The sequence below is a fragment of the Eublepharis macularius genome, chromosome 2, assembly GCF_028583425.1.
Source record: "Eublepharis macularius isolate TG4126 chromosome 2, MPM_Emac_v1.0, whole genome shotgun sequence".
NCBI classification, from domain to species: Eukaryota; Metazoa; Chordata; class Lepidosauria; order Squamata; family Eublepharidae; genus Eublepharis; species Eublepharis macularius.
In genome coordinates, this window is record NC_072791.1 from 167,367,528 (window position 1) to 167,382,564 (window position 15,037).

The window sequence follows — 15,037 nt, forward strand, 5'->3', positions numbered from 1 at the left end:
ATTTTACAAGCAACATTTGGTAAAAGAAATAGCTTTTCCAATTTGGTATCTCTGAAAGAAATAGGATATAAATAATTCCTTACTTAACTGATTATCAGCTACTAACTCATAGCACTTGGAAACTGTACAAATAACATGAATGTGAAGTTACTCAGCTCTTCATTGTCATGAATAATAGGGCATATACTCAGACAGTTTTACTCCTTTGTTGAACCCAGTTCAGCATTGCTCTGTGGCAAAGATTTCCTCTGGTGATGTAGGGGGGCGGGGAAAGGTGATTGCAGTTTATTGGAGCCCACCAATTTCAGTAGGTGTCTCTGATTCCTATAGAGGGGCTTGTATAGTTTTCCTGCTGCTGGCGTGGCTGCAGGTAAATTTTATAAACCTCTGTCATGTTCCCCCTTAGCTGTGTCTTTTCTAAACTGAAAGCTCACAGTGCTCCATTTTATTTTATTTTATTTTATTTTATTTTATTTTATTTTATTTTACTAACTACATTTCTATACATTTTTTCTTATTGCTGAAGGTGCTTTACAATAAAAACAGATTAAAAAACCAATCAGAAACCTGATTTATCAAAACACTAACACAATTAAACACAGTATAAGCCAAGGCAGGAAAAAGCCTGCCTGAACAATACAGGCTTATACTGCCATCTGAACTTCATGAAAGCAGGGGCAGCCCTTAATTCAACGGGTAGCCCATTCCACAAGGATGAGGCCACCACAGGTAACATCCTTATCCCACCAGTCACTAAGCCTACCTCCTTTAAGGAGGTAGAAGAGATAGAAAAGTTTGTTTTGAGGATCTTCAGATTTGTCTAGGCTCATATGGGGTGGTAATTCTGGTCTGGTAATTCAGGTCTGAACTTGCCACCTGTCCATTTCAAAGTAGCTTCCTGCCTATTTTAAACTCATCCTGAATTCTAATAAATCGGGCCGTTCTAAGTGGTCTCGAATTTAAAATAAATTGCATTTGAGTGATGGCAGCCTGTATGTCTGTGACAGGTTGGTAACTCTGTGCTGCAACATCATGCTATACTATTCATATACCACTAACTTCCATTGTTCTGATAAAGTTAGAGACTAAACTCTGTGTCAGAGATAGTAACATGTGAAGCATCCAGTATGCTGGCACTCTGTTTCTTAAACTATAGAGAATCATATTTGCAAATCCCTGGTGGTATGTAATTCCTGTTCATTGCCTTGAACCTGCCCTGCATAAATTCACTTCATCTGTGATACTTTGCTGTTTCATTATTAGTGCCTATTTTTAAATCCTTGCTATGAGAATTAAAAAGAGCAGGTTGCAGTACAGTTATTTGGGGGTCTTATGTTGTTCACCTTAGCAACTCAAAAATTTAACTATGTCTACTTTTTACTAAATATAAACTAATCCACAAAACTCATTCCTGTTTTCTTCTTCCTTATTTGCCTTTATAGGGACCCCTCTCCCATCTTATTAGATGAGTGATGCAAGCTGTCTCTTGCATAATACTCTGTACTTACAATGTGCTTACCAGACAGTACTGGGGCTGGAAAGTACTGAAATGGCAAGTTAGAAAGTGTTCATAACAACTCCAAGTGAAAGCTCTGTCAAGGAGACTGTGTTAACTTTCCAAAAACACTGGCTTCTAAATTATTCATAAGTGGAATTTTACAGCTTGTATAGAAGACAGTAGCAAATATTTTGTTGATCTGAAAATAACCATTCTTGTGAAAGGGAACAATCTAGTCAAAGATAGTAGGACTCTACCCATTTCAGTCCATGGGACTTCATCTGATTATGTGACTATATTGGTATTGTTTCATTGTTTTAGTTGTAAGCTGCTTCCATCAGGTTCTGGAAGGGCAGCACACACATTTTTATAACAGCAGCAGCAGCAACAATAACATCCGATTTATATACTTCCCTTCAGGACAACTTAACATGCATTCAGAGTGGTTTACAAAGTTATGTTATTATTATCCCCACAACAATCACCCTGTTATGTGGGTGGGGCTGAGAGCTCTAGGAGAGCTGTAACTGACCTAAGGTCACCCAACTTTAAGCGGAGGAATGGGAAATCAAACCCAGTTCTCCATATTAGAGTCCCGGTGCTCTTAACCACTGCATCAAACTGGCTCTAATAATACATTATTATATTATCAATATTATTCAAAAGGCTTCTCTGGTCTGGAGAAAGCATTGAATTCCCCTCCCCTCTAGGTATTAAAACTGGGCCTCCATAAACTACTAGTAGGAAGGTAGTAGAGCAGTATCAATTGCAGAGAACACATGATGGGTGTTTTGTAGCTTCCTGGCTGGTGTGAGTGTGAGAGAGAAAAAAACAAACTTAGACTTAGCTAGGAACAAACTTAGATAATAATGCTAGGAAAAGTTGAGGGTGGTAGGGAAAGAAGAAGGCCCAATATAAGATGGATTGACTCAATAAAGGAAGCCATGATGACTTTCACTTTGCAAGATCTGACCTTTATAGGCTGTTGTGAAGGTCTTTCGTTCATAAAGTCATGGTAAGTTGGAAGTGATGGCACATCACATGCACATCTCTGTTTAGGACTGCACTGTCAATCTGTGTTAAATGACAAAAATCAAACTGAAAACTTTCAGAAGTAGATTGATTCAGTAGTATTTTACTTTTGCCTGACAAAAAGCAGTATCCTTAGAAAGTTTTTATGAAATGATTCAGAGTTGTCACAAATGATTTACTAGTGAAATTCTGCGGGAGTGGTGTGGAAGTCATGCAAAACACTTGACAATGTCTTATCAGGATTAAGTCCTATATCATGTTTAGTAAATCATAACACACACAATGGGGGAAATACGCAGAAGTCGGAGAATCTACATTCCTTGACTGGGAATATGTGCAGTGTTTCAACACAGAGAAAAGGGTGGGAACTTCATGGTTCCTTCCAGACAGTCTACTACTCCTTTTTAATGCAGTGTGCTGCATCTGCTAGAGATGGACATTATACTATCAATTTAAATTGGTGAAATTCTGGGCTAACAATGTTGACACTAATTGTTTTCACCCAACTTTGTCCTTAATCTGTAAATAAGCATAGAAGTTGGATTATCCTTGATTGTGTCTGCTTTTAATTGGTTCCAGATTCATAGTTACAGACAAATTAAGACTATTTAAAATGGGAGAATGCTTTGTCTATCATTGGGGGGGGAAAGGAATGGAATTATAGTTAATGAGTACCTCTGCCTATTTAGCCATACTAGCTAACATAACACGGGATGAATGGATGATAAATTCCCCACATACATGTCCTTGGGCTTTTGCATGCTGAGTACGGTCATCTTAAACACATTTATTTTTAGAAGATATTATAATTGGTTGTTTTAATCTGGCCCCTGAAGAACTTGGGAACATCAGATTTTTAGGCATTGCAGAGGTAGGGATTCTAATTACAGATCTTCCTTGTACAAAAGCAACAAAGTCAACCTTACTTTAAGTATTAATAATATCTTCTTGCCACATTTCTTGCTAGGAATGTGGCAGACTTCCACTTCGGCCAGAATATAGTATTTGCACTGGCAACAGTGAAAGCATTTTGGAGCTGAACCAGAACCCACTTGAAAGGTTCTGAGCCCATTCTGCAAGTATGTCAACAGTGAGCTTAGTATAGTCTGAGATGTTTGTAGACCTTTCATGCTTAGAGGCCTCTGGCACTCCAGGGGAGGGTAATATCACAGCCCATGTGGATATGCCTTGATGGTGGTAGGCAGGCCTTATTTGCTCTGAGATATTCATTGCGCTTAGGGAATGGTCCTCTCAGCATACCTGAAATCTTGCAGCAAATGAGTTAAGGCTAGAGTGGTTCCTTAAGAAACGCTGACCTTTATCTTCTAAAAATATTCTAACATGAGGAGCAAGTGCTGTTATTGCTGCTCCTTTGCTAGAGGTCTCAGAGCAGGCTAGAGTAGACTAGAGTGACCAAGGGTGAAGTTAGACCTTGCCTCATCTGCTACAAGGTCTTTAGTGTACTGAGCAAGTTATGATATCATCACCTTATTTGTATCAGCGCTAGAGAGAGTTAGAGTTAAGGAGGCTCAGGACAGAGCGCTTGAAATGAGGCAGAGATTTAGACAGAGGACCATATTCAAGTATAATTTTGGAAAAGAAACTCTAAGCTCCACTTATCGATATTCACTGCACATTTCTGAATGTTACACTGTGGCTCGGTTCAGACATAATGCAAAATTGGAATATATTTTAGCTGTTAGTTAGTGAAACCATGATTAGACCCACTCAGAATCAGTGAATTTTGGCTTGTCTCAGCAAATTCTGGCATTAGCATGGTCATTCTTTCCTCCTGCTCCTACCAGAGACCTGGCTGCTATCCCAGCCTACTTCATGGGACCCAACTAATGGCAGAGCTTTGCTGCATTATCAGCTCACCACTGGCCACATGAGGGCAGGAATGTTAGTCTTGGGATTGGGAAGCTTTGTAACTGAAAAAACTGCACCTCCCCCTCCCCCATCTAGCAAAGGAAAGTGTCAGGCTTTTTACATTAACCCTATCTTCCCCTCAAATTGAGGAAAATAATCTCCTATGCTTCTCACTCAAAAACTCAACCTAGTCCACCCACTTGAACACCCCACCTCTGTTCTGTGCCTAACATGACATTTACAGCAGATATTGTATCCCTTCTAACCCCCAGCTTTTCACTCATATGCCCCAACTAGTTCTGATTTCCTGCAAACACTGCTTGCCAACCATTTAGTTGTCAGTGGTCAGACAAGAGTCAAAAGCATCAATAAAGCCCTTGGAAAAGCCCCTTACCAGTCTCTTCTCACACAATAAACACGTTGGTGAATTGTGTTATATCCACAATACTGAACAAAAAAGCAAGGACCAAATAATAATGGGGAGGGGAACCTTGGAGGAAAACTGGAGCAGGAAGTTTGTTTTTCCTTCCCCAGGCCATTGTCTCAGTGCAGTAAATGTGAATAGAATGGTAGTATAAACCACTTTATGATGGTGCATAGGCATTTTATGATGGAGCTCCATTGGCATTGCTTTTTTCCATAGGAAGCATGGAAGGAGGTTGCTGCACTGCTGTTTACAGTGGGGGTGGGAGTGGGGGTGGAGAGAGGAGTTTTTTGCAAGACACATTTGGAGCAGAGATTGGGGAGACTCTTGGTGTTAGCAAGTTCCAGCTAAAGGCAAGAGAGATTTCATTTTAGCTGCCCTTGCCAGGTAACACTGTAGGTGGGATGAGAAGCATTGGTGGGAAAACAATCCAGGGTTAAGCCAAGATACCACAGTCATACTTATCATAAAACCAAGACTTTCTGTAGTTAATAATCCACCTTTGTATTCTAACTTTAAATCCTGGTTTGAAGTACTTGAACAAACCATAGTGTGGTATCGTGGTTCAGATAACTACGGTTAATTTAATTAAGCCATGGTTTCACATCATGTCTGAGCTGAGCCATTATAACAAAACCCGCACTCTAATCATTACTGGATAATATCACACTTCAGCACAGTGGATCAGTACACTTTGGTGCCTTTAGCGTATAGTTGATCATGTCCTCCTGTTATTACTTCCTTCCATTTCTTCTGTCAGTGGAGCTCTGCTCACAAAAGAGGCGGAGGGAACGGTTTCACCCCCTTTCCCCTCCCCACTACAGTCTCCCAACCCACATGACTATTAATCCCAGAAATAAATGTTCCCATGATAGGAAAAGGCTGTTTTGTGGAGAGAGTAAAGCTGAGGAGAATGGCCTGTGACCTTCAGCACCTTCCACTGATGGACAGCAGAATCCAACTTTAACTCTGGTTCATTGTCAGTCTTTCTGCAGTTCAGCTCCTCCCTGCAATACCTAAAACTTACGTTACCTCAAGAGGTCTCTGGTCACAACCAACAGCTATTATTTCCACTCACACAGAGCTTCAGGTGTTCTCTACTTTACCCAGGCTTATACCTCGACAACATCTTCTGTCTGGAGTTTGAATCCCACTGCTAACCCCACCTGTTTGTGTAACCTATATATTGCTGCTTCACATAAGTGTTTCACTGCCACCAAAAGCTTTCAGTGTAGATCGCTTCATTCAACTGGAATTATATGAAGCTGAACTGAAGATCCAAAGAAGGTTATAATAAAGAAAATCATTACAGTAGCTTTAGCAATAGCCAGAAACTCTGCAATTCCTATAGCTATCCTTTGTAACTTCTAGTTGTACCTGGAAGTGATGTTAGCATCGTTGCTTTTAAAAAAATTTCTCCCAACATGCAGTGGGACTTACCAATGGGAGGCCTTCCACTATAAGGGGAGGGATGGCAAGCCTAGTGTACATTTCGGATTCTGTGCTTGTATTTGCCTGAACAAGTGGAGATAAGGATTGACTCTGCCATGATCATAGCCCTCCTTCATGCACCAGTTTGGGGTAGTGGTTAGGAGTAGCGGGACTCTAATCTGAAGAACCAAGTTTGATTCCCCACTCCTCCACTTGAAGCCAGCTGGGTGACCTTGGGTCACTCACAGCTTCTCGGAGCTCTCTCAGCCCCACCCACCTCATAGGGTGATTGTCATAAGGATAATAACAACACACTTTATAACCCACTCTGAGTGGGTGTTAAGTTGTTTTGAAGGGCAGTATATAAATTGAATGTTGTTGCTGGTGGTTGTGGTGTTATTCCCTCTATTAGTGATTTTCTTGTGTGTAGTGCTAAGGGGAAGCAATAATCTCCCCAACAGTATATTTGCCTGGGGCATTTTCTGCCCAAAGCAAGAAGAGGAACAACACTGAGATTTTACTCAAGAAGAAAAAAAAACCCCTTCATGTTTGTGCTATTGTTATGACTAATGCATCAGATTGAAAAGAATATAATAATTCATCATTTTGTAGTCCTTTCTTTTCCTCCTTGGATGATCATGCTTCAGATATATTTGCTGTAACTCATTTATGCTATCGAAGAATTTTATTTAATTATGGACAAGGTGATCCATCAAAGATTTGTTAATTTAAGATCATCCCCTGTATTTGATGTGCATCCTTAATTCCCTCTGAGATATAAGTCAGCAAAACTCCATTCCTCTGTTACTCTAACACTGTGTGCTTTCTCTTTGTAGAGCCCTGGAACAAACTTATTTTGCCTTCCAATTTGTTCTGCTTCTTCCAAAGATGGAGATAGTAAATGTCCAGCATGGGCATGTATTAAGTGGAAAATATACTTTTGTACAACTATGCAATTATTGTACAATTACACAATTTTGTATACTTACTTTGGCTGATTACAGTCATGGTACGGTTTTTGCACCCCCACTTCAGAGAAAGCTTAACAATCACATGTCCACTGTATTTTTTAGAATGTTTTCTTAGGATGGGAGTTAGGGATTGGCTATTATTGTTCACATTCCCTGGTGAGCAGCTTGATGGAAATTCTAATCTCAACACTTAGAGGAATTATCATTTGACTAATAGTCCCAACTAGACAATTAGAATTAGTGTATCAATTTGGAATGTATTTGGGTCACCATTAAAAAGATAAACAAAAACACATTTCCTTATTTAGGCCATTCAGAGGGTTTTGGGGCCATGTGGCAGGGTATAAATACAATCAATCATTCAGTCAGGTTATATTTTATAGCCTATTGTCATATTTAAACTGCAACATCAGTTTGGTGAAAAAGTAACCAATATGGCTGCATATGTATCAGATGCTTACTTATTTACTCCTTAGTGTAGCAATTTCCAAATGATCCTTGGATTTCTCAACTGGGGGCCCAAAGGACTAAGGGACAAACTATGCTATAGGCAAGTAAGTATACACAAATTACGCAATGAAGCTCTGATTGCTTTCTTTTTGATGAAAGGCAGCCTCAAGAGGCTGCAATTTTTATCTGAGGAGTGATGGAAGGAAGCTGTTGAACACTTTTAATGCAGGCTTTTTTCCCAAAATGGACCTCCTCAAAGCTGCTTGTATTCAGCAGGTTTACAACTGCAGATTTAGCCTCATAAACATGCAACTAGACGAGGGAGAACAGGATGGGGAGGAGCAATTTTGAGTAGGAAAAGTCTCTTCAAGAAAGAGTTAGACTCTGCCTCCTAGAGTGGCTGGAACTGTCCTGTGAGAGGGACAGGGACCACCCCAGGAACAACGTGAGGGAGGGTTGACAGGCTGCCCCCGGAGCGGGGATTTGCCTTCCATTTTGTGCATATGGGTCTTTCCCATAGGATACAATTCAGAATTTCTCAAAGTGTGGGCAAGTACGAGAGATTGTTCAGGCCTGCCTCCCTTAGGAACTTATCCAATGTCCCTTGTGTGAAAAAGCTTCCTCATTCTCTTCAGCTGAGGTAGCTCCACACAGACTTCTCATTGTATACTTTGCACCTAACCTTTCATTAAAGTGAATGGGAAACTTGGACAAGTGGGAGTCCCCAGAGCATATTAAATACATTCTGGAAAACTGAGTATTCCTGCTGTTTCTCAGTTTCTTTACTGTTTAAGTTTTTGCAGCATTTATAAAGAGGGGCATTTGCCATATATTATCACATTACAATAAAGCTACACTGGAGTTGCCTCAAATAGATTCTTTTTAGCAGCTGTAGCAGCTGTGTTTATTTATTTAATCATTTATAGCCTGCTTTTCTTCCCAATGGAGACCAAAAGTTTCTTGTCATCCATTTTATCTTCACAACAACCCTGTGATGTAGGTTAGGCTGAGAGTGAGTGACCAGCCCAAGGTCACCCAGCAAGCTTTCAAGGCAGAGTGGGGATTCGAACCTAGGTCTTCCAGATCCTAGTATGACACTCTAAGTACTACAACACACTGGTTCTCTAGAGAAGCTTAGTCAAAGGTAATCTCAGCAATTACCTTCTTAATATGGAAAATTAAGGGTTAAAAGACTATAAATAGCTAAATATATTATAAAGAAGCTCAATTTACAACAGACATTCAGTGTCACCTAGATCAGGCCTAACTACTATACGTTATAAAGTCCTCGTTTCCTGTAGATGTCTGCCGTAGTCCTGTCAACCAGATGTGATATGACTTTCATGCTCAGAATTCCTAAGTGCCTGCAGCCTTATTCGGATTGGGACTCTGTGTGTGTGTGTGTGTGGGGGTCTTAGGCCTTCTCCCCTCCTCATATTATTTTTCAAAGCTGAAATGGCCACAGAAAGGAAAAAAATTATGTGTGCTAATGGGTTAAAGTACATTGATGGGCTACACACCAGTTTCCCCAACAGGGCAAATAGCACCTCCCTGGGGCCACATTGGGTTGGGAAACTAGCAAAGATGGGGAAAGCTTAAGCCCCCCCCCCATCCTCTTTGTGCTGGATCAACCTGCATGAACCTGGGAATTATTTGTTTCTATATACTTTTCCTGTAAGGACATGCAGGTGGAAAAATGCGAGTAAGAGAATTCACAAGACATTTCTTTAGCCAAATGCAAGAAATTAAGTCTTGCAGTTAACAGGGCCTGTCCTTAGAACTCTCTCCTCTCTGTTCTTGCCACTAGGAGCACTATGACCATCCACCAGGAATATCTTTAGAAGTCTCTTGATTCATCAGAACCTTCACACTTACAGCAAAAAACAAGACACCCTCCACAGAGCACATCTGGTGAACAGGAGTGGGGTAGACATAATAGATACAATATTGTTATAATGTGCAGTTAAACCCAGAGACAAGCCTTTACAGAAACATAATAGTTTCCTGAATCTCAATAGTAATACTAGAAGTAGTGGTATTCCTTAAGGTGATATATACTATAGCACATTCAGGTGAAGATTGTTAATGATCAGACCATTGGACTGTAGCATCATCTATATATGGAGAATTCTTTAGTTACTTTTAACATATGCATGTAGCCTATAATTTAGGCCCTATGTTTTTAACTATTTTTTAGCTAGAACCTTGTGTACACTCATAATAAATACTTATTTGGAATGTTTTTATTTTAGTTTGGAACTTGACCCCTGTATTTTCCCCCTCCCCCCGAAGATTGTTAATGAAATCTATATTATCCAAGTCCAGTAGGAAGAGTTAACTTATTAGATTTGCAGCGTTAGTATTTAGAAGACTCATCGCAGACTAGTGTACAAACACACACACCCCTTGTCAAAGACAGTTTGACTAAAAATAACTTTGTATACTCTTTTTAGTAAGATTCAGAGAAAAAAGAGAAGTGATGAGTAACTTATAAATTGTATATAAGAACTGGAGTGGTATAACCAATATGTTCTCACTACTATTTTAGCAGTTTGGTTATCTCCTATACCTATACAGTTCTGGTACATACTTTTTCTTATTTTCTGTATTCTAGAATTTTTTGTTTAATAAAAGCAGTTCTTTATAAAAAGCCAGCCTATTCCTCATTTAGTGATAGTATATGTTTATTTTTGTTTGGTCTTTCTAATAATATTTCATGGATCAACAACTGGCATAAAAGATATTTAAAATGTCATTATTTAGTGTCCTTGAGGAACTGATTTGCTTTCCTTGTGGTAGTCTGATTAATTCTCTTTGAGCAGATTTTAGAGGATTAAAGGGTTAAAATTCAATCTCTTCCCCCCTTTCTCCCTCCTCTTTTGCTGCCCCCTCCCATGTTTTTTTCATTTATGTTTCCTTTCTTCCTCCACAGCTGTGGACATGGATGGAAGATCTGCAGAAGGAGCTCTTGGAAGATGTCTGTGCAGACTCTGTGGATGCAGTTCAGGAACTCATTAAGCAGTTCCAGCAACAGCAAACGGCTACCTTAGATGCAACCCTCAATGTCATCAAGGAAGGTGAAGACCTAATCCAGCAGCTCAGGTAAACTCTTTGTACCAGTGGTACAGGTGAACTGAGAGGCAGAGAGAGACGTCACAAAATTTAATGGAATAATTTATTCACAGCTCTATTATTCTATTTACTATGATTCCGAATGTTTTATTTTATTGTAACTGCCAAGGAATGATTTAATAAAAAATCTTAAATCACTTTGGACCACTGAGTATAATGGATGAGAAGAGAAGAACTGAAGATAAAGTGAGTGCGATTAAATGTTTAATGGGCAAATAATTTTTTTAAAGTACATATGGAGAGTATTTTTAAACTGTTGTAACTGAGGCCTAGTGATTTATATCCTGCTATGCTATGTCTCGGTGCTACTAAATAAAACATGTACCTTCATATAACATTGAGTATAATATCTTACCACCTGCAGGGGATTTGTGTTTAACGGGCTGAATAGCTGCATATGTTGAATACGCATACCTTCAAATTATCTGTTATTGGTAATTGCATTCTCATTATGAATTGTAAGCCAAGTTTGTGAATTAAGATATTTTAACTAACTTCAATGACATTATGTTCTTTTCCTTAAGACAGCAGCAGCAACATGGCTGAGATGTTGCAGCCTATACAAAAGGATATGGTCTACTCTTATGTACCCTGGCTTTTTGCAAGATTGCCTTTAACTGACTTTGACTGCCTTAGATGTAGTTTATTTCTACAGACTGGTTTAACATGTTGGGTAGCAGGGTTTTTTAAAGTGGAGAATTTTCACCAAAATTTGGAAATGAGAAAAGCACACAAATGCAAAACCTCCACAGATATGTAACAGCCCAGTTCCCAACATTCATTTTCTTTCTGTCTCTCTCACAGTCTTACATTCTTGCAATATGCCATTACACTCTAGCATGACTAAAAAATGCAACACTGTGCAAGGCTTTGCAGGTAGGAGCTTACTCAGTTCTCTGTGACTCCTACTGAGTTGTGTGTAACCAGATTAACGGCAGCAATCTGGGACATGGACAAAAGGGTGAAATACATGCTGAAAAAATTGGGACCACAAGCAAGTTTAGTGCCATCCTGTGGTCTCCCAGACTACCTCTCTTTTTTCCTCCCATATTAGAGAATGGATGCCATTTATGGGGAGGGGGAGTTGTGTGTACCCACCCCTGGCAGAAGGTGGATTGAGCTTCAGCCTGAGGGACTCCAGTGAGGGTAATGTCTCTGAAAATCTGCACCTGGAGATGTTTTGCTAATTCCCCACTGCCTGCATCTTACATACATGCACCCTAACATGTCATCATAATATATGTTGCAGGATGTGTAGTTTTAAGATGTACATTAATATATGTGTTCTAACTATATGTGTATAAAGCATTGTGGACATTGTAGAAAGGTATGATATAAATAGTTTAAATACATAAATCTTAAGGGTGTGTGTTGTTCCACACACACACATCTGTTTCATGTGGCAAACATTCCCCCATAGCAATAATCAGATATTAAGAAATTATGTCATCAGCCCCCACCCATGTGGTTCCTGAATCCATATGTATTTATTTTCTGGATGGCTATATAGTTTTTATATTTTAAAAAAACCCAGTCGTCGTTTTTATGTTGCTAGGACGTCATGGGAAGAACCTACTAGGGAAAAGTTGCAAAGCTTTAGCCAAGAACGTATGCACTGGCTCTGAGGAACAGAACTATCCTTTGGGGTCCCTTGAAGTTGAATGTGGCAAAGTGAATGGGATACAGTTGGCAAAACTGTTGGTGCAAGGGTAAAATCTGCCCCCTCCCCAATTTGTCATGATCAGAGATAGGAGGCAGGCTTAGCTCCCATCCGCCAAAATGAGTACATAGTGTGAGCAGTAAGACCTGAAATCATTGTGAAGGAATGGAATGTGTTTGCAGCCCGAGCAGCAAGAGGTGGCTGAGAGCAAGGCATGAAACAAAGACAAACAACATTATCTGGAGTACAAAAGGCCACAGCTTTATTGATTACAGGTGTAGATGTTTGGTTTAGCATAGGGAAATGGATCCACTGAACCCACCTGCCACCTGATGAAGAACCCTGTCCCTCAGCCTGCCTGCTGTAGCTGAAGTAGAATGATGCCAACATGTTGGGTGAGCTCTCTTTATTTTGGGCAGGTGGACTAGAGAGAGAACTAGCCCTCCTCAATCCACCTTCCAGGGCCCACACCCAAGCCAGACTAGCCCCTTAATTGGATGGCTGGCAAGAATAGCTGCAGGGGATGCAAAAACCACATAGACCCCAGGAAGAGATGCTACATTTGTAGAAAATGGCTGGTTCATCATGCCACCCCACAGGGTGCAAAGGGGGGGCTGCAGGTAATAAATATAGATTCCTTTCTGTTTGTAGTAGAAAGGGATGCACAACTCTGTCTCTGCATTGTACGAAATTTCGCTATCTTTATCATATCTTGGTTTGTACCCCTTTATTCTCCTTGTTTCTTGGGTGTTTTCTGAGCAGGAACCCTCCAATTTGCATCTATTTAGCTCTTGCTGATGAAATCATTAGTAATTCTAGGGGGGTGGGAATCTCTCAAGGTTTAGAACATGCAGCATTCTAGCCCCTGCATACACTACATACAGCTAATTGTAATATGCTCAGTATGCAAGCAGTGGATTCTTTAATGAGCTGAACTAGTAGGATTGTATGCAGCATGCTGATAGCAGCTTTGAGGTTGAAGATTCTGCAGCAGGTTTTGTGTCAAGGGAACTGGAGACATCTGGAATAAAATTAAGAAGGATTGCCAGAATCTTCAAGAGATTTATGCACCATTCACTCCCTCCTCTTTCTCTCCAACTCCTTGTTAGTGTGTAAGGGTCAAAATGTCACCAGATATGAAAGGATAGGTACAATTCTTTGTGTAGCATTCAGGAAATTCAAGTATTCAGCAAGTGGAGGAGGTAAGTCCTGGATACAACTTTCTCCAGCCTTTTCTTTTTTCTCGCACTATTCATAAGACTGAGAGCATTTAATGTTTTTCTTGTTGCTTTTAAAAACTATTCCTCTTTGGCTTTACCACAGGGATTCAGCTGTCTCTAACAATAAAACGCCGCACAACAGCTCTATCAGCCACATTGAATCCGTCCTTCAGCAGCTTGATGAAGCCCAAGTACAGATGGAAGAACTCTTCCATGAAAGAAAGATTAAGCTAGACATCTTCCTTCAGCTTCGAATTTTTGAACAGTATACCATTGAGGTAAAAGCTGGCTGGGCCAGGAAAGGGAAGAAGCTCATAGGGTAAAACTTTTGTTGAAAAACCCAAACGGTTGTTATCAGATTTTGCCTGTTCTATAGACATTCTTACAATCAGGTCAGAACACAGCCATTCAGTGGCTTGCATCCTCTCACTAGCATTTCTTCAGGCACAAGGACTTCTCCTCATGGAGTCTGATTTTTTTCCCCTGCTGCCCCCCCCCACTGGTAGCATTCTGGGCTCCCAACAGAGCGGGGAGACAGGAAGGTCACACTCTGCCTGCGAACATTCTTGTGCCTCCAGAAATGCGAGTCAGCATCCAACTCAATGTGTGCCCCAAATACCTTGTTGATTTTCTGCAATGTTTGTTCATCTGTCATTCCTGCAGCAATTGCATGATACTCCACTTTATATTCCACTTTAAAATAAAAGGGCTATCTGGACTGTTCCCTTTTTGAAGTGCTAAGTTGCACTACGATTTAGGATACACCACACTTTCACAGACACATACATTTTAGCAAACCTTACAAAATATAAACAGCATAATTGTACACATGTTCAATGGCCATGTAATCAGAAGGTCAGTATCATACAATACTGATGCAGAATAGTCTTGGTGTCTTTAGAATATGTATGTGATGTCTGTGTGGTTGAGAAAAAGAACACGTAAAGCACTCAAACTTGTCTGACCTGAGAACATATCAGAATGAAAGAGGTGTGGAGAACAACTGAAAAAAAATCCACACAGCAAAGAAAAGGGGTTAGGTCTTTTTCTGTCAAGAAATAACATCAGAGGCCTTGCCCTGAATAGCCACAATTCACACAAGACTGTGACTGTGTTCTCTGGGAGAGGTATTGCATTTTCTAGAGTATAGGATATTGTGTTTTAGCTCTTCAGAAAATGCAGTATTATGTTAGTAAAAGTGCTGCCAGAGCAAAATGTATGCAGGTTGTGAGCTACAAATAGGAAGTACATGTACATTTTAATTGCAACAAAATCATTATGCCAGAAATATCTTTAAACTTGGGAACTGGTCTGACATGTTATATGAAATAATAATATGATATGAAATAA

At 40.0% G+C, this 15,037-nt stretch overlaps 1 protein-coding gene across 1 annotated transcript in view; it reads left to right on the plus strand.

Moving 5' to 3' along the window:
* KALRN (kalirin RhoGEF kinase) overlaps positions 1-15,037 on the plus strand; it is a 717,152-nt gene that overhangs the window by 465,284 nt on the left and 236,831 nt on the right. The window contains exons 12-13 of the mRNA XM_054971242.1: positions 10,608-10,777; positions 13,791-13,965. Of these exons, the coding sequence (XP_054827217.1) occupies positions 10,608-10,777; positions 13,791-13,965 (345 nt within the window). The remainder of the gene's footprint in view (positions 1-10,607; positions 10,778-13,790; positions 13,966-15,037) is intronic.